The 20,352-nt window shown below is 29.4% G+C and overlaps 4 protein-coding genes across 6 annotated transcripts; 2 read left to right on the top strand and 2 right to left on the bottom strand.

Annotated features, from left to right (window-relative positions):
* Nucleotides 1–499: 499 nt before the first annotated feature.
* Nucleotides 500–3,571, top strand: Rnasez (ribonuclease Z). The gene is made up of 6 exons (XM_076894071.1): nt 500–687; nt 1,003–1,705; nt 1,783–2,108; nt 2,248–2,643; nt 2,765–3,108; nt 3,196–3,571. The coding sequence occupies exons 1-6, from the start codon at nt 526–528 to the stop codon at nt 3,548–3,550; spliced, it is 2,286 nt and encodes a 761-aa protein (XP_076750186.1). The 5' UTR covers nt 500–525; the 3' UTR covers nt 3,551–3,571.
* A 1,231-nt stretch (nt 3,572–4,802) lies between these two features.
* Singed (fascin domain-containing protein singed) lies at nt 4,803–12,673 on the bottom strand. 2 transcript variants are annotated; one of them, XM_076894401.1, is made up of 5 exons: nt 12,656–12,673; nt 8,006–8,127; nt 7,202–7,445; nt 6,973–7,106; nt 4,803–6,752 (listed from the first exon to the last, which is right to left on the bottom strand). In XM_076894401.1, exons 2-5 carry the CDS (start codon nt 8,063–8,065, stop codon nt 5,625–5,627), a joined length of 1,566 nt encoding a protein of 521 aa, XP_076750516.1. In that variant the 5' UTR covers nt 8,066–8,127; nt 12,656–12,673; the 3' UTR covers nt 4,803–5,624. The 2 variants fall into 2 exon arrangements, with proteins under 2 accessions (XP_076750516.1, XP_076750515.1); XM_076894400.1 differs by lacking the exon at nt 12,656–12,673 and adding an exon at nt 9,726–9,896.
* Fuctb (alpha-(1,3)-fucosyltransferase 10) lies at nt 12,503–15,566 on the top strand. 2 transcript variants are annotated; one of them, XM_076894402.1, is made up of 7 exons: nt 12,505–13,140; nt 13,303–13,342; nt 13,450–13,568; nt 13,876–14,095; nt 14,242–14,431; nt 14,507–14,684; nt 14,760–15,566. In XM_076894402.1, the coding sequence occupies exons 1-7, from the start codon at nt 13,063–13,065 to the stop codon at nt 15,243–15,245; spliced, it is 1,311 nt and encodes a 436-aa protein (XP_076750517.1). In that variant the 5' UTR covers nt 12,505–13,062; the 3' UTR covers nt 15,246–15,566. The 2 variants fall into 2 exon arrangements, with proteins under 2 accessions (XP_076750518.1, XP_076750517.1); XM_076894403.1 differs by lacking the exon at nt 13,303–13,342 and having other exon boundaries at nt 12,503–13,140.
* Nucleotides 13,642–20,179, bottom strand: Tbcd (tubulin folding cofactor D). The gene is made up of 9 exons (XM_076894399.1): nt 19,679–20,179; nt 17,919–19,599; nt 17,463–17,666; nt 17,229–17,393; nt 16,908–17,032; nt 16,401–16,754; nt 16,006–16,308; nt 15,564–15,882; nt 13,642–14,074 (listed from the first exon to the last, which is right to left on the bottom strand). The coding sequence occupies exons 1-8, from the start codon at nt 20,018–20,020 to the stop codon at nt 15,601–15,603; spliced, it is 3,456 nt and encodes a 1,151-aa protein (XP_076750514.1). The 5' UTR covers nt 20,021–20,179; the 3' UTR covers nt 13,642–14,074; nt 15,564–15,600.
* Between the last annotated feature and the right edge of the window lie 173 nt (nt 20,180–20,352).

Here is a 20,352-nt window from a genome sequence, read left to right as displayed (position 1 = left end):
TACCAGCTGAACAGTGGAACTTTCTTTTGCAACTTGCCTCACTAAACAAATTTATGATACAACCAAGCAATTAAGAATAACTTCATTTACTGCTGTTATGTTTCGTTTAATAGATATTGTCATGTATTCCTGTTGGCAAGATTATGATACTAGGATCAGAATTTAGATAAGGCTAGAATCACTACTCTTACTTGCTCATACATATATTCAGTAGCACATGTTCGCACACAAGAAAATACTCACTTCAATTTTTCGTATTTAAAGGCTTAAATTCTATTGTACCTTAAAAAATAGCCTTGCATGATTGTTAATGAAAGATTATGAATTTATATATTTATATACTTTTGTTTACAAATAATTTTGAATGAAAGTAATCCTTATAGTTAATGTTCTTTTAATAAAATTTTTAATCGTGGAATTAAGAACCAACAGTGAACAGTATATAAATGCGTGACGAGAATAGCGATTAGCTATTACTTGTATTTGATACCTAGTGGAAATAATTTTTTTGTTTAATGTTCGGTTATGTTTCGAGTAATCATAAGTTTGTGTAAGCCCATTGTTAGAAATTTTCACGTAAAAAGTCAAGCTAAAGAGTCCAACTTGAATCATATGTATAATAGGTTAAGTATGCAGCAAAAGAAACGATTAAAGAAATTCTCTCCACATTTTAATGCAAAGTTAAAGGTATCTAAAATTTTTACAAATAAAATAAATTAACTGTATATTATGTATCATGATTAGAAATGGAATCAGTTTTATACGTAAATAAAAGTTAATAGGTAATGTTAAAGTAATAACGAGATATTAGAACGTGCTATGGATATTGTATAATATACTCTGTGATTCCGTTGAAAAGTATTTAAATTCATTTCGTTTGTAGAAACTTGAGTCTATGGATACGTGTGTAGTTATGTTTGAATCTGTTTGCGATATACTTGATTGCATCATTAATCGTGTTATCTATAATGCGTTTACTAAAACTGAATATTCTAATAACAGGTTGTCGGAAGTGGAGCACCTGGAACTCCAGCATGTATATACCTAGTGTCTGATCAAGTTAATTATTTATTTAATTGTGGGGAAGGTACCCAGCGCTTAAGCCAAGAACATCATTGTAAATTATCTAAATTAGCTAATATATTTCTGACACATATTTCCTGGAATAATGTTGGAGGACTACCAGGTATACTGCTAACAGCGCAAGATAATGGTGTGGAAAAGATAAACATTCATTGCCCCGAAGGACTTGACAATTTCATACAAATGGTTAAAACATTTATACATTTACCAAATTTGGAAATTTCTTATGTATATAGCAATACATCTGAGCCATACCAAGATCATATAATGTCAGTTTCTTATGTTCCTTTAACAAAATCTTCAAAACCTGTCGAAGACGGTTTCTCGGATTTAACAGATGTACAAAGATATAGTATGAATAAAAATGGTAAAAGGATTATATTAAATGAAACAGAAGTAAAAGGAGAAAAGGAAATGAAGATCAGTCCACGTGTAATATGTTATATTTGTAAACTTCATCCAAGACGTGGAAAATTATTAATGAATAAATGTATAGAATTTGGTATAGGACCCGGACCACTTTTAAGTTTATTAAAAGCAGGAAAAGATGTTATAAAAAATGGAATAGTTGTGCATAGTAAAGATGTATGCCAATCAAGCAGTCCTGAAACCACTTTTATAGGTATTTTAAAAATATTTAAATACATTGCTTTAACATATAAATATTATATAATTGTGCTTGACAATTTCTTTTCTTAGTTGTAGATTGTCCTACAGAAGAGTATTTGGATTCTTTTGTAAATCATCCCGATTTTTTAAAATATCAACAAGTAGCAGAATCAACAGAAGAACAAAGTGAAAAAGTATATTGTATATTTCATTTTACGCCTGAAGAGATTTTCACTACTGGGCAATATCAGAAATGGTTAGAAAAATTTCCCCCTCAAACAGAACATATAATTTTAAATGATGAGAATATCTGTATGGGTAGTGAGGCTGTTTATAAAAATCAATATATATTAAACATGTTACATCCAGAAATTTTTCCTTTGTTGAGCACAGATTGTATTGAAAATGATAAAAAGGTAAAACATTTGTGGAACATCTCCTGAAAATTTTAAATTGAAACATAATTAAAGGAGGATGACATAAATTCAGTTGTTTTAGGATTAAGAATTTCAGAATTTTACAAGATTAAAATAGTTACAAATTTCAATATTTCAGACCAAAGGTAATTTGCATCGTGCTAGGGCAACACAAGCAATAGAGGTACGTCCAGTTACAAAAGAAATAACTAACGATGAAATTCACAAAGAAGCAAAAATTTACATCGACGAAATTTACAAAATTCCAAACATGTTAACTATTCTGAAAGAATTAAGAACGAATATTGACAAAAAGTCGTTAGAACTTAATTTAAGTAACAGTTCGGCTTATCCACGAATTGTGATGTTAGGCACTGGTTGTAGTGTGCCAAATAAAGTTAGAAATACAAGTGGTATTCTTATACGGATTAGCGAAGATAAAAGTATTTTATTAGATTGTGGAGAAGGTACCCTTGGCCAAATTATTAGGTTTTATGGACGCTCGGAGAGTAACAAAATTTTAAGTAGCATTAAGGTATATGTATTTATATTTTATAATGATAAATGCCAGAAAAATTATTGTTAACTTTTTATAGCCACCATTTTTTAGCTATCATTTAATATAAAAATAAAAAGTTATTCTTTCTCTTTTTTAGGGTATTTTTATATCACATGTGCACGCCGATCATCACTTGGGACTTATTGGTTTATTGCTAAAAAGGAAGCAGGTAACAGAGGATGTGTTATATTTGCTAGCACCGAAAACTTTAATACCATGGTTGAACTTCTACAGTAATAAATTTGAATCTATCATAAAACAATACATTTTAGTGGACAATAACGATTTATACTTAAAAAGTCATAAGTTATCCACAATAGTTGAAAGTACATTTTATAGCGAATTAGGCATTAAAGAAATAAATACGAGTTTTGTTACACATTGTAACCAAGCGTTTGGTATTGCAATTGTTTTAAAAAATAACGAGAAGATCGTTTATAGGTAAGATAACTAAAATAAATAATTTAATGAATTAGTTTCATGTGAAATTAATGATTTTGTAAATAAAACGATTATGTATTGTTTTAGCGGTGATACAATGTTTTGTAGATCTCTTATTGACTTGGGAGAGAACTGTGATTTGTTAATTCATGAAGCAACTATGGAAGACGGTCTTGAAAGCGTGGCAAAACGTAAATTCCATTCAACAACTACTGACGCAATAAAGGCTGGAAAATTTATGAACGCAAAATTCACTTTATTAACGCATTTCAGTCAGCGTTATTCAAAGATACCTTCTATTCCAGACAATGAACAAAATGTTGGAATTGCTTACGATAATATGGAACTAAAATTATCGCAGTTACCATTGTTACCTCTTTTCTATCCAGCTATAAAATTAATGTTTAATGAATACAATAAAGTAATAGATAGTACAAATTAAATAAGAATACTTAATTACAAATTTATTAGTTCAATGCTTTCTTTTCTGTAATTAATACACTCACATCCCAGAAAACGTATTTCTCTAATTTTTCACATTTTTTTAAAGCATAACTTTAAAATAATTTACTAAGACAATGTGAAAAATAAAATGAAAATAAGCGTTCTTTACAATTGAAAAGTTGATATGAAAAGTTGAATACGAAAAACTGTACTTACTTTTTAAAATATCTTATATAATTATTAAAATTCAAAAGGAAAGTTCCTTTGTTTTATTACATCGTACAAAATGATTAAATATTTTTAAAGAAAATTTTGCAATTACATTTAAAAATAACTAAAAATAATATAGTTTTAGGTAAATGATACCGTTAGAGAACAAACTTTAATAAACAAATGTTCAATAGCAGAATTTATTGCTTACATAATACATTTAATTTATCCCGTTTTCCTTAGTGTGATAAATAACGTAAATTACAGATAGTTTCGCTGATATAGCGACCTTAATATCAATCTTGTTTATATGTAAAAAAATAGAGAGCAGATAAAAAAGTATGAAAGATTAAAAAGCATATCGAAAAATAATTTTTCCTTTCTTGTAAAGAGAAAAATTTATACTTATAAGTTAATTGATAAGTTACATGCCCACGAAGTTATTATTGAAAACGGTATGTATTATACACAAAAAAGTTTATGACTTTCTACTGTTTCTTAAACTGGCTAAAACATGAATTTCTTTGTTGAAATAACTGTAGAAATGTTTGGACCATTACACAGCAAAACGGAATGTGAATTTCTTATGCGGGGAAAGTGTGCCTTCAAATGATACAGATTAATTCGATTATTGCATCGATTTTCTTTTAAAGGCATGTACACTAGATAGCAAGTTTATACTAATGATATATTTGTGCGTTTATGTTAGTAGCGCATAACTGAGTAATCAAAAAGGAAATATATTTATTGTATGGAATGATTACTGTTATCAACCGAAGCACTATGTATATTACTTATTGACAGACCTTGAAATATGCTGTCTAGTGTATGAGATGCTTTAGGAATTCAAATATTAGTATTAGTATTAATATATTAATGTGAAAAGACTAGAAAACTGATTATTTTTAAACACTTAAACGATCGGTCAAGTTGTTAATGTCTTCCTGATTTTATTTCGCTATTCAAACGTAAATTAAGCAAAGTACTTCTTACTAATTAAATAGTTACTTACCAATTATAGCAATAAAAGGAAACAAAAATCGTGGAACATCAAAAATATATTTTCGAGATTCACAGTTATCATGAATAATTATTATTATCAATATATTAATTACAAAATTGTGGGCGTACTTAAAAGCTTAAAAATGATCTGTTTAAATCGAAGTACATTATTAATGTTCTTATACCAAATGACCAATCGATTAAGTGTTAAATAGTGTATGAAAAATAAATAATATCTCAAATAACACATTTAATGAAAGAAGTCTGAAGATAAATTTTACTTTGCACGACCAAGTACTATTCAATTACTTAACGATCAAGAAATAGTAAATCATGCTTCAATCTTTCGTTAAATTATTAGATTACGATGTAATAATCGCTAATTATTCTGCAAACATGCGAATGATCAGTCTTATACGGTATTTCATGAATACAGCGATTCGTAGTTAATAGTATAAAAAATTGGAAAAATTCATTTGACGATGTACTTCTAATTAAGTACTCGGTAGGAGCTCTTCCCGTATTTGTATATATCATATTAGATTACATTCGAAGCTATAAGAGGGCTGTGAATTTTAGCTGTGTTCTTTTAAAACTTTAATCCAACATTTATACTTTTTATAGTTATTTTTCTGCTTCTTCCCCATTAATCGTACTAAAATATAAATACTTAAAAAGTAAAAAAAAAGTTAAATTCTGTAACAAAATACTTCATCTAAATGTTTTTCCCTTTTTTTTTAAATTTCTTCTACGAAATTTGAATACTTTTATCAGTTAAATATTGCTTCTTTAAATGCACAGGAAGCACTTTGATTAGATAAAATTTCAAAAGAACACAACTTGGATGATCATTTGGTTGATTAGAATTCCCATTTTGTAGCCGACTCGTAATCTGTTTCTCCAAGACGCAATGCTCCGTTCTTTCCAGCAGTGAGATATCTCCCATCAGTATGTTTAATACAAATACGAGAAGGTTCTCGTAACTCTAAGTAAAAACCATCAGATGATATATCAGAATCAACAGTCACTCCTTCGCTGTCGGCGTGCCAATATTTTCCATTTTGACCTTTAAATCGGACGATTCCGCGCTCACATCTTTCCACTCTAATAGTTTCATAAGTAGCTTTATTGCATTCTAATTTCGGACTAGCCGCGCTTTTAGGCCCTACAAATCCTTGTTCGCAACGTAATACTAAAACAGGTCTGTTCATTAAATAAAAGTAGTACTTGCTGGCGTCTGAATCCAATCCATTCACGGAATCTGCATTAGCATAGAGATGTCCAGAACGCTTTGTTGCCAAAAATTTGCCATTATTTGCACGCAGGGCTACTGTGCCATCCTCTGATTGCCATATCAAATCAAATAAAGCGTTAGAAGAGCGTTTGTGCTCTGATGCCTGAATTCCTCCTCCTGCTTCAAGGCTCCAGTAACGGTCCTGCATAGTGCGCACGTACCATCTCTTAGTCACGCGGTCAAATTCTAGCTGGAAAGTTTCATGCCCAGAAATTTCATCCTGGTTAGCTGTCACATCAACTCCTTGTTTAACAGATACATATCGCTGATTTAAAGCAGCAACGAAAGAAGCTTGCGGCAGTGATTCTTCCAAGGAGAATAATTCATCTCGCGTTACAGTTGTTGATCTTGATTTCAGAACAGCTTTACTTCCAATAGGTGCTAAATATGCTCCATATAGGTCTCTAAGTGCAAGTAATCCGGCATGAAACTCGGCAGCGTAAAGGCAGTCTCGCGTGCAGGTATCCAAAAGTTTCCCATCACGGGCCAGATACTTGTTGTTACAAGTGTGTAATGCATAATGACCACCCTCAAATTTAGGATGTTCTTGGCCATCATCTTCCATCGAAGCAGGACGAAACTCTAGAGTAAAAAGTGTATCTTCTCCCCAAGGAACAGGTGCATCTACATGAATTTCATCTTGTGTTGCACTTAAGTGAGCAAAACGTTTTCTTCCGGCAGACTTTAGATTTACCTGAAACAGAAATAAATCAATTTTAATTTTACGCGTATGTGCATTGTTCGTAAAAATATCGAGAATTTCATTGACTGTCTGTCTCTATAGTCTGCTTCTCCTTTCAGATATACCTAATATTCAGTTAGCTACAGATAATAAATTTTTATCAAATCTATGATAATGATTTCAAACAAATCTGTTAATATTACACATTTCCATGTGCAAAAAGATAACTTACTTGAGGTCTAGCAGCAAGATGTACAAGCCAGTATTCTGCTTCACTTGGAGCTTTGGACATGCATTTAAGTTCATCTTGGCTAGAACCCAGGAAATATCCCCTCTGGATATTTTTCAATGCCCATCTTCCACTTCCTAAGTTTTTAAGGAAACATTAGGAATCTATGTACTCTCAAACAATCAACTGTACATGATAAGTAAATTATATATCCAATACAAATTTTTAATACCATCAGAAGCTAGCTGTATTTGAAAAGCACAGCCAGGATCGCTAGGATCCTCTGCTTCGCAAGTTACATTTCCAAATTGGTCCACTGCTAAATAACGATCTAAATGAGATCGAAGGAAAACTTGTTGTTCACTACCCTCTAGAGTCCATAATTGTTTTTTCTTTAGACTTGAACCATTTGCATTAATTTTAAATCCAAATGTTTCAGCCGTGAGATACTTAAATTTCCCATTTATTAATCCAACCTATAAAAAGTTAAATAAACATTAAGATATATTTATTTTTCAATTATTTTATTTCATTAACATTTTAATAACTTATTATTTTATTTTACAAATATTTGATTAACTTAGTTAAACAAATAATGGTCCATTGTTTTTAAACATTTTTCTAATCTAAAATTAACAATTTTTTATTTTTTAAATTGATTTCAAGGAAGAAAGAGATACATGTATGCAACTAGAGAACTTTCAAGAAGCTATTAACGAATGTGTCACAGCCGCTACTTTTCGCTAAATAAGTAGTTTCTTCTCATATGTTCGCGATCATGAATTCGACCGATAATATAAGAATAAAATTTCAATCCATTTGAACCAAAAGAAAAAAAAGATAGAAACATATGCCATTTCAACTTCTGCTAGAAATATAGAGTCGCGATTATTATATTACATTATCCGAAAAAAATATTTCGTAATTTTTGAAATAAATTAGGAAATAATATCTAAGATGTGAAAGAGTGCGTACATAATAATATTAATTTGTTAAAAATAAAGTGCATTAAGATTTTCAAATAATTAATAATTACCGTCCATCCTGTTTTTTCGTTTGCGTTTTCGGAGCCAGCATTTTCACCGTTAGCCTGCATTATTTCAATTCGTTGTTATTTACAAACACGTGTTGTAAAAATCCTTCGAATTGTTTCTGTAACTAATGCGCGCGAATTATGCATTGTTTATTCATTCAAGTATACGATAAAACAAAACTGATGCTACAATGAGAAGTGAATAGTAAAATATTGTTAAATTACAATTTTAATTATCAATAATAGTTACACGCTTGAAAGTGTATGTATGTTAAATAATTATTTCCAGAAAACTATTTCTATTAAGCGTATTTAAATATGCTTTGTTTTGCATAAAAATATATTGTACCAGATACAACAATAACATCATTTTATCTCGCAGTTAGATAGGATTGTGTCCGTAGTATCTACGTGTTAATGCATAAGCTTAACCTTTCCGAAGAGAATTCATGAAATACAGTTCTTAACTTTGAGCATAGCTTGAGCATCTTTCCTTCGGATATTTTTTCTTCTAAGGGATATTTTATTTTCAACCCTCAACTTTTGTATGTGTGTGTGGTGACTCATTTCTACGTGGTTTCCGTCTGGGTGGGGCCAACTTCTCGAATAGGAAAATTTCGTAGGATTGTTTTGTCCCTATCGAATTTATTACCGGTGCCGGACAAATTACATTCATTTCGAACTTCTAATTTTTTCTTGATCATGAAAAAAGTACGTTATATATATATATTTTTTTTATTTACAAATTCTATTATCCTGTCAAATTATTAATTCGTTAAATCTTATTTTATCGAGAAAAAATTATTTTTTAATTATAAAGTACACTATCAGTAAAAAGTGAACGAAGCAAATTTGTAGAAAGGAATTTATATTAACAAAAATGATTCCTATTTCTATTATTCGATTTGTATCTTTTTTTCTTTCTTCACTTTTATGCCAGTACATGTTATATGTTTAATAAAAATTGTGATATTTGTTATCGATTCTTAAGTATAAATTAAACAAATAAAAAATTACGAATTATTCGCTGGTAGTTTTTAAAAGTTAAATAATTAAGCTTAGACAAATATATGTATATAATTTTATATTTAAACGTATAACAATTTTATAATTTCAATCATTTACACGAGTACTAAATTATTTGAATTTAAAATTGAATAATTAAATCGCAATATAAAATCAATAACATGAAAGCAAAGCTCAGGCAGTGACTGCAGCTTCATCTTAGTTTGACAGAATTACACTTTAAATCATAGTAATCAAGCTAAGGTAACTCAGCCAGTAGTACCATACATGCAACATTGAAAATTTAAATTATATCAAATTTATTTAAAACGAATCAAAAAGTATGTATAGCAAATTAAATTATACATTTCGTTAAACTATTTATTAAATTTAATGGTTCTACACAAATCCTTCAATCTTAATAAAATACCATATATATAAAAACCTTTAGAATAACACTAAATAAATACATTTGTACGGTATAGTTAAAATACAGTTCCTAACTATTGCAAAAACTAATTTCGTTGATACAATCCGAGCAAATAATCGCGAGGGGACGAATTACACGATATTTATTGTTTATCTATAGTTCGAACTTGTAGAATTTTGATCAGTGGCTACAGTTTGCAGTAAATATATGTGTATATCAAAGATAAGACAATGGAAATTCTTAAAGAAAGCGTTATGCTCTTGTTACCAAGTAGACCTGTGTACTTACCGGGCGAAAAGGAAGACAGATAGATATTTGTGTATGTATTTATCTTGGAGAAACACTAAAAACAGATAGAGAAATGTACGCAAGGCAAATACGAGTCACAAGCGACGAATAATATTCGTTACAACAAAGATACCCAGCAACTGACTTGACTCGCTTGTTCTCCTCCGTTTGTGTTAAGGATCCCTCAGGACTCTTCACGCATGCGCAATATCTGATTCGACATAGAATCAGGACTGTGCATAAAATACACCAACGTTCGAGGTACCTTAAAATATTTCTATTTCTTTTATTGTCGATCGTATGTATCGCGGAAATTATTTGACGTATCAACGTTAATTAATTCGAAGATAATATAGCGTTATTAAGTATACTAGTTAGTTAATTGGAATTTTCACGCTGGAGTTAGAATGAATTCACTGCAGATATCTTGAAATTTGTACGGCACTGTGAATTTCTGCCAGAATATCGCGCGTGCGTCGTTTTAATAGGGGGGTCATGAATGCTAGAGGATATAGGAAGAGGGAAAGGTGGGGAATGCATCGAACTGTCGACTTTCCGGAGGACCGTGAACCGCAGATCGACGACCCTACTTCTGTGATTGCTGTTTTTCCAATGACACTTCACGTTTTCTTTACCTTTTCTAATTTTATCCAGTTTTTAAACATTCCCTTTTCCACTATATGTCTAAAATATGCACGCACATAGTTATTATGTGGGTAATCATGTGATTATTTACTAGTACCGTCTCGTTAAATGCAATACGATATTTAGTAATTTATAACAATATAATATTGTATACTAGATTTTTATACGACACCAAAAAATAAAGTACCGTTCGAATAATTATTAACAGTGATAGTCTTGTAGATAATTTTAAATATAAATAAATTACACAAATGAATTTAATAAACTGAAGGAATATAAATAAATAATACATCGATTAATTCGAAGTATAAAAAAATCATGAATTGACTAAATACATATTTATGTAATTACGAATTCAATCTTAATTCCTTAGACAGTTTACAGTTAAACGATATACAGTTAGTTCGTCCTCTTTATGTTGCGATATAGATTATCCGCGATAATTATCGTTTACAAAAACCATTTGAAACTTCATTTAACTTAAGTTAATAAGCATACTTAATTTAACAAAATCAATTACTTTAGATAAAGGTAAATTACTTTTTGGTTACAAATTTTTGAATCGTTGTCTGTTTAAAAACATGTACGTATTACCGTGTTCTCCATTCCTCGTTATTTTAGATGGAGTATATATATTGCATTTCAGAGAATTCAATTTCCACGTAAACAATATTTAAATGGTATTTCGCTGCATAATCAAAAAACTTTGTGTCGTATTCTAATATGTTGCATTTTCATTTGTTCTCGATCGATGCGATATTCAATTGTCATTAATTCTTCGAAGTGTTTTGTAAAGTATAACGAATATATTACGTATATATATTGATTTATGAAATATATCAGTTAGCACTTTATTCATAGCAAAGAAACAATTAAACGGGCCAGACTGCAAATATTAAAGTGCATAATAATTATAATGAATGGTTAAAAAGAATGGTCATTGTTAAACAATTTATATAAAGCAATCGGATATCCAGGATTTAAACCCATGTATCTTATTCAGGATGTTTGAAACCCTGAAGCGTATCTAATTAGAGGTTTACGCTGATTTAATTCTTCTTATTATAAATCGCGGACGCAGAACAATTATAAATTTCTTTGATTCACGATTGAATTCGAACTGTTAGTCTCATATAACTTTGTATTACTAAATTCATTTTACGTGTCATTAAAAAAAAAAGCAAAAAGAAATTTTGTTCCATTACAATACTACAACAATATATTATGAGTACTTTCGAGTTTATCGTGAAAAAAAGATTGTTTAATTAAAGTTTAAATAGACGATATTGTATCATGTAACATATACATACGTACGTTTGTCAGAAATTTAAATAAGTACAATCTTACAGCAAGTTAAAATAAGTAAGTCATTGGTTTCAGAAAAATATGAATTGCGATAGCCTAGATGCATCTATGTAGCAACGTCGTTTGAGAAACTGTGTAACTGACGGAGAGAAAGGAAGAATGAATAAAGAAAAAGAGAAGAGAGAGTTCATTGACCGCCAAAGAGGAGTCAGAAGCGTGACTGTAACCGTGACTGTGATCCTTATCCTGATCGCAACCGTGATCGTAACCATGACCGACTTGGCTTTACAAATTTTTATGACATTTTGTATGCGTTTGCAAAACTACGTCTGTAAATATATATATATTTACACCGTACATTTCGTATACATATATATTTATATACAGAATTTATTAATGCAACTGCAATCATGTAAAATAGCTCGACACTTGTTGATTGGTGGTACCAAAACGTTAATTTAATTTTCTAAATGAATTATGATTAAATTTGAAGGGACTCTTATATGATTTCTTATACTTTCTGAGATGAAGAATAGTGATTTTCTTAAACGTTTTAAGGCCAATGAATTTTTTCTTTTAATGTTACGTTATAATTGATAAAAAAACCTCAGCGTCTTATAAGGTAACCTTGAAATGACCTTGAAACGAATGGGTTCATTTTAACTCATTTTAAAATTTTTAGTCTAAATTTGCCAACAATTAAATAATATAAACATAAATATTTTCTTTATTTTTAAGATTGAAGATATAGAGTCTTAGTCTAACTTTATCGTAGGTTTTTTGTTTATTTATTACGATACCGCATTAAAAAAATGTATTGACCTTGAAAAAACTCAAGGTCACTTCTATGTCTAAGAATATTATGCTTAAATTTATTGTTTATTGTAAAGGATTCGATTTATTCTATTCATAGTTTCGACGTACTTTATTGCCAATTCCGATAAATAATTATGGTCTTGCATATTCTGAATATTACTCACCATCTCTTTATCGCAAGGAAATAATTAAATTTTATCAACTATAAAAGGAGCAAAATACTTCTAACTTAACCTCAAATTTATTCCAACTTAAATTGTGTTACTCATATATCTGAAACTTCAAATTATTAAAGCCTCTTCATTTAAATTTTATCAGCAAAATAATATTCAAGTTAAAATTGAGATATAAGTTGCTGTGATACTGTAAAAAGCTGATGATATGTTAAAAGAAATATTGCATGTACAAAAGTAAAACACTTTGTGTTTTAACATGCAGAATATAAATAAACATAGTATAAAGTAATACATCTAATTAAGATAAAAGCAAAAATAACTTATATATAAAACAACAGTAAATACCCTATTGATAAACATTCAAATTAAGTAATATAGTTAGTAGCAATTTAAAAATGCTATGTTTTTATCGGAAAATATATTATATATTTGCAACCATTGTTACTTTGACTTTGAGTATAACAGTTTATCAGGTATATTACACTGTATAAAATGTATCACAGTATTTTATTATAATATATATACATATGATTAAATTGGAATTTCACTTTGTAAAAGTAATTTCAGTTAACATATTATTATATGAATACGTTGACATTAATTATTTTAAACAATAATATTATTATTGCATTTAGATATACCTAGTTCAATTCAACAGGACATTATATCAGTCAGGTATATAAAATCCATGGGTTACATTTTTATTAATGTATATATGGAAAAATAAACACATCAAAAGCAACAGAATATTAATTCACACATTTTGATTATACTTTTTCCAGAAGTACCTATAATTTTATGGTGGACTCCTTTTGGAAATGATGGAAAATTGCGGAAATGTGGAAATAATCAGTGTTATTTTACAAGTAACCGATCCTTTCAATATCATAAACATATAAAAGTAATATGCAAATTTTTATATATATACTAAAAATACTATGTAAAAAAAGTATAAAAAATTGAAAGATTGATAGTTAGTTTACAAATTCAATTATTATTTTACATTTTCCTATTTTGTCTGTTTAAGTTACCAAAGATAGAATAGCTATGAAACAATACTATTATTACTAAACGGAAATTAGTCATTTTATTATTACAAAATTAATTAGTTAAAATTTATTAAATGCAATATTATAAATGTATAAATTGTTTATTTTTATTACTGAATTAATTAAAATTATATTGACGTATACTTTTTTCATTTTCAGAGTATTCTTTTTTATGGTAGCAATTTTCAGATTTATGATTTACCAAGTTGGAAATCCGAAGAAATTCCATGGGGTCTACTTCATGAAGAATCTCCGAGAAATAATCCAGTTTTAGTCCATCAGGAAACTTTGAATCTTTTTAAGTACTCCTCAACATTTAGCAGATTTAGTGATGTGCCTCTCACTCTTGTGGATTTTCCTGGAATCACGACATTATTAGGTACAAATAAATACGAATTTGATGCACAATTGAATCTTGGCTTTCACAACTTTTAAACTTAGATTGACTGAAATAAAATTTTCTGTGAAAATAGAGTTATTTGAGTGTCCAAAAAATAACAACAAATTGATAATTCAATTTGACAGGTAGGAAGTATTTTGTATCCACAGAAGAAAAAACTAGATTAATACGTACAAAAAATTTGGCACCTTTGCTTTACGTGCAATCTAATTGTGATACTGCAAGCAACAGAGATATTTATATATCTGAATTAATGAAGTACATACGTGTAGATTCATATGGAAAATGTTTAAATAATGCCCAACTTGATGAAAGGTAAAACGTTTTTATAGATTTAAAAATTAATTTTGCATTTGTATTATTTTTATAATTAATAAAATTATAATTTAGGTTAAAGCAAAATTACCTTGAAAAACTGAACAGTGAAGATTTTCTTTCTTTTATTGCCAATTACAAGTTTACAATAGCTTTTGAAAATGCAGTCTGTGATGATTATATCACTGAAAAATTGTGGCGGCCTCTTATTGTTGGATCGATACCCGTATATTATGGATCACCATCATTTAAAGTATTACAATTTATAATACAATTATTATTAGAAAATTATTAATACAAGACTTTTATTACGTTACTTTTATTTTAGGATTGGCTTCCCAATAATATGTCTGCTATTTCAGTACGCGATTTTAAAGATCCAATAAGTTTGGCTAACTTTATACAAAATCTTTCTAACAATGAAACTGAGTATAACAAATACTTATCGCACAAACTAGTTAATAATTATAAAATAGATAACGAGAAATTAAGGAAAGCTTTAGAAAAAGATAACAAATTAATTTCTAATGAATTTGGAAATTATGTTGAAGAATTTGAATGTTTTGTTTGTAAACATGTACAAGGACGAAGGGAAACAAAAATGATTGATAAAAAACATTATAATTGTCCATTACCAAAAAATCCATTGACAAATAAAATTGATCATTCCAATTGGTGGACAAAACAATGGATGTTAGAGAAATGTACTGCAAAAATCTTAAGTGATTACTTACAGAACAATCTTACAATTAATATGGGAAGTTTTGAAAAAACTAAAATGAAACTGTACAGTGGAAACGAGTGCTATATATAATTTATATGTGTGACAAATAGATTATTATTTTACATATGTAATAATAATATTTATTTCAGTTTGATTTAATTACTACCAAAGGAATAATTGTTTCTTAAGAAACAGTATAAGAAAGTGCAAAATACTAGTAAACGAAGAATTATTTTCAATTCATATCTTTATATTGATCTATGTGTTAGCATATATAAAATAGTCGGCATTAAGTATTACAAGCACATTTAATTATGTCAAATATTATCTCATATCGATAGAAACATTCTACATAATAAAATAATGATATTGTACTGAAATAAGTTCTTACTTCAAAATTCTACTTACCAATTTAATTAAAGTGAAACAAAATATACAAATAAGTTCAATTTGTGATCTTATTTTGCAAAATAGGAGCAGGTACTTTCATTAAATCACAAAGATGATTTCTTATCGGTCGAAGTTCAGATACTGATTGTTCCCAGTCAGTAACATTTAATTGTGTCAAAATTTCCATCAAATCTTTTTCCGACAAATCCATTTCCTCCCCATAAAGAGTTAAAGCTTCATATGTTTTTGTGGCGGCTACTTTTCGTATACACTTGTACTTATGACACAGAAAAATACTTAATTGACAGAATGCTCTTTTTGCAACTGGTCCATGTACCTAAAAGTAACTCATTATTTTAAAATAATTAAAAAGAAAGATAATTCTAAATATGTTTACTGTAGTATATATCTTAAAATAGTTCAATATATTTTACTTTAAAAATTATCATGTAACAAATACCTGAAAAAGCTGACAGAAAACATTAATGCTGCTAATTATTAATTTAGTATTAGTTGTATTTTTTATTTCTCGTTTAAGTAGTTTTAAAATTCGTTCTGCAACTTCATTTTTACAGTCATCAAGGACAATCTGGACACATCCAGAACTAAGTAAGCGATCCAGAAAAGCCAATATTGATGTAATCATTCGTTCATTTTTGTAATTTTCTTCAAAAATTTCTAAAATTTTATGGCAAATACTTTGAAGCTCTGATTCATCTAATTCTTGCAAATAAGAAAATAAGGAAACACTAGAATATTTAACCTGGAATAAGAAGGGAAAGATTTTATATTAAATACCAGAAGTAAGGTTTTCAATTGTCTCTCTTAATATTTATATTAAAAGTAAATAAGTACCAAAGATTCACTCAAACCACCAACACTAAATATAATTCCCCGTAGAAGGTTCATTGTATAAGGAGGATAAGATAGCATCTTAATAAATCTTGGGAAAGTAGCAGATTCCATTCGCCACTCTATATTTTGTTTACACTCATCATGAGGAAAAATGGTTTTTAACTCTTCATGATATGGAATGTTTGGTAAAGGAGGATCATTATGAATAAGAGCACTAAAAACAATACCCGCTTGTGCTCGAATCCCATCAATCCTTTCTACAGCTTGTTGTGCTATTCCACCAATAATATTTGCCATTAAATCCTCATTTAGTACAGAAAATAATTTTGCTTGCGACACTAAGTTTGTTAGCATCTACAATAATATTAAATTTATATTTTATGTGTTTTTAGAACATTGGACATAACTTGAATGTATTTGAAATTTCTTGACCTATCAAACATCTTTAAAGCATAGATGAGACAGGTAGACTAGTTGGAAATATATAAGAAAATAAAATATTTTTACATGTAAACCAGTCATTGCAGCTTCTCGCACCCAAGCTCCTATATCTCCACGGCTATCTATGGTATACTCCTTCAATGTTAGTAAATAACAATTATATAAGTCGCTAACATATACACTCCATTTATCTATAAAGCATGAAAATATTATTTATAGATAACGTGTAAAGAATTATTTTAATGGATATATTATTTTCAAAAGCATACATAATGCAACTTTCATAAATTTTGTTTCCATCATTTCTATATATATATATAGTTTTTGCTTAAATCTTGTACTTTTTAAATGTTTAAATATGAATTATAGTTTGAAGAAGTAACCAACCTGCTTGTTTCACTCCTAAAGTTTGACAAACCATTATTAATGCATGGATAGCTTCTTTTCTACTCTCTGCCCACTTCAAAGTACTTTCTGATATCTGAGTACATTTAATGAGTGTCTCTATTATATCTTTAACTCTTTCACAAATTATAAATAAGGGAAAATACCCTAAAAAAGGTATAATTAGTAATTAGTAATTATAATTTTGTGAGTTGTAATTGATAGTATAAACATTACCTATAGCTTGTGCAAAACCTATTCGAACGAGCTGGTTATTTGATTGCAAATTGTCAAGATAACGATTAATCACAGTATTACGATCTTGACTGTCCATATTTGCATAATACTTTTGGAAAAATTCTGTATGTGCCTCAGCAGCCTTTATCTTTACCGCAGATACTTCATGACCTAAACATTCTTCTAAAAGATCTTGCCAGTCATCTGTAGAAATTATATTTACTTATTATATTAGAATGAAGATATATAATTGACTTATTTAAGGAATGCAAAACAACTTTAAACAATTTCAATAAAAAATTGTTGTTGCTTTGGATTTTTACATGTCCCATGAAAAATGGTAAGGATAACTACTTTTTTTTTTATCAACTACCTTCTATCAGCTATTTTAAAAATGGCACCAACTTATAGATACTTTATGCAACATTTATTTATTAAAAGAGGAGATTAACTTACAAATAATTTCCATAGAAATTGGAAAATGTACAATAGAACATTTTCTTATGAGTACAGCACATGCTTGTTTCATTAATTCACCTCCTAGACCTTTGAACTGTCCTCTTTTTCTAAAAGTGCTAATTACATTTTTCGCATTTTCTATGACTGATGGTTCAATTATATCATCAATTTTCTCATGACAACAATTGTATAGTGCTTCCAAGATTTCTGCAATGGCTAATACTGCACCATGCCTGATGTTTAAATCGATAGAATTTGACATATCTAACAAAGTTGGTAAAACTGTATTCTTAATATAATTTGAATCAATTGGAGTTAAGTTAAACAGGGCCTTAGCTGAAAGTTCCCTAATCGCTGTATCCCAATGTGTAACTTTCCTTTGAACTAAATGATCAATTAGAGGTTTTGTATACTCTTCATATTGAGCAATTTGTGCACTAATCTTTAAATACGCGTGATTTCTAACACCAACTTCAAAGTAATCGGCAATTGTGAGTATTTCTATTCCATGTGGAAAGTTTCCTTGTCTTCCAACATTTTCTTGAAATGCTGCAGAGGCAGCTCTTCTACAATTAATTTCTCTGTCAAAACAAGTAACAACCAATAACATTGCAGCAATTTCTTTTACGTATGGTTGAATTATATGCGGATCATATGCTCTGGGAAATGACCAACAAATATAACATGCAGCATCTCTGATTAAATATCCGATCGATCCATAAGCTCTTGGTTCATCAAACACTAAGGCTTGAAGAACTACTGGTATCACATCATTTAAGCGATGAGGCAGAAGAAGTCCACGTCTTCCTAATTCTGCTAATGCCAAGCAACCACCATGCCAAGCAGAATCTGACTCGCGGCCACAGAAAAGATTCAACACAAATCCTACAACCTCATCTGCCAAATCCATTGGTAATCTTGCTGTTATTCTACCAATTCCCTTTGCAGCAGACCATCGTATTGTAATTGCTTTATCTCTAAGACCTTGTATGAGCTGCTCAATTATATCTTCTATTGCCGATGGGATATCCTGGTCATCGTGATTTAATGATACATTTTTTGTATCTTCTACAATTTCTATGGTATTAACATCTTTGGTATTGGGTGTTAAGCATATAGGTCTACTGATCCTTTGATACCTCCACGAAGCCAATTTCATACCCAATAATACCAAACCAATTCTTTGCACAATTTTCATTCCAAATTTGCGTATAAGATCTGCAGGATTTTCATTCAGGTGAAATTGCAAAACTTTGTATAAAATTAACTGAGTGTATGGCTTAACATCTTCTCTAGCACTATGTTTCAATATCGCTGCTATAACTGCTAATGGACCATGCCTGAGAGGATCGTCTTCGGCACATAGCAAACTCCATATTATTGTTTCTTTCAAATATAATTTCTTCACATCTGATCTTGTTAAAAAATTAGCGATCAGAAACACTGCGGCGACAGCACAGGCATCCTTCGACAAGCAAAACAATTTGCACACTTTTAAAATTCTAGCTACTATCGACTGTTCTGAATTAGTATCGGAAATTTCTAATCGTGAAAGTGGGAATGGTATTTTTGAAATGATAGAGAGCCAAATTAAAAGTACATATCGAGTTTCCCATGTTTCTACATCATTTGGATCTTGTTTCTCTAACATTCGTAGAACAGGAAGGAGATCTCCTACCTATACGAAAGATGAAATTGCATGTTTAAAGAGATCACAACACATAAAACAATTTAAAAGAGAATAAATAAAGGTATACCTCGTGTGGAAGATAAGTGACAATATTCTTGTACGTTTTAACGGACATAACAATAAAAATATATTTAAAGGCATTGTGCCGCATACTTTCTGTGGAATTTTCATTTTTGACAATATCAATCAGGGACTGTAGTATGTCGTCTAAATAAGGATCCAACAATTGTCTTTGGTCTTGATACTTTGACAGAATGAAATTAAATCGATCTCGATTTTTCTCAATAAGGCTCGAAGAAAGATCTACTTTTTTTAGTTCAGCAATTAAAGAAAGTACTTCATCAATTTCTTTAAAAGCACTAAATCCACAACCAATTGTCTCCGAGTCTGGGCAATCATTTAACACCATTTTCTTTCGTTTCTAATGTTTATCGCTGTTCAGGAAGATGATTGCAATTAGTTATAATTCATTTCTGTATAATTAGATTTATATATGCAAGCGCAAATATATATGAAGAATATATTCTTTCGAATGATTTTGCAGAAAACGATGCCAAATTATGGCGCATGCGTCTTGGTACAATATGTACCTTTTTAGTTACGATTTTGTATAATGTGTGTGCGCGTGTGTGCGGGGCTTATGGTAAACGCACGTGGAAATTTTACTTACTTATGGTTACATTCTAAACGATCAAATATTTTTACAAATAATATCTTCTTAAATAACTTCAAGTGTATTCG

The sequence above is a fragment of the Xylocopa sonorina genome, chromosome 4 (genome assembly GCF_050948175.1).
Source record: "Xylocopa sonorina isolate GNS202 chromosome 4, iyXylSono1_principal, whole genome shotgun sequence".
NCBI classification, from domain to species: domain Eukaryota; kingdom Metazoa; phylum Arthropoda; class Insecta; order Hymenoptera; family Apidae; genus Xylocopa; species Xylocopa sonorina.
This window is presented reverse-complemented; position numbering and strand designations above follow the sequence as displayed.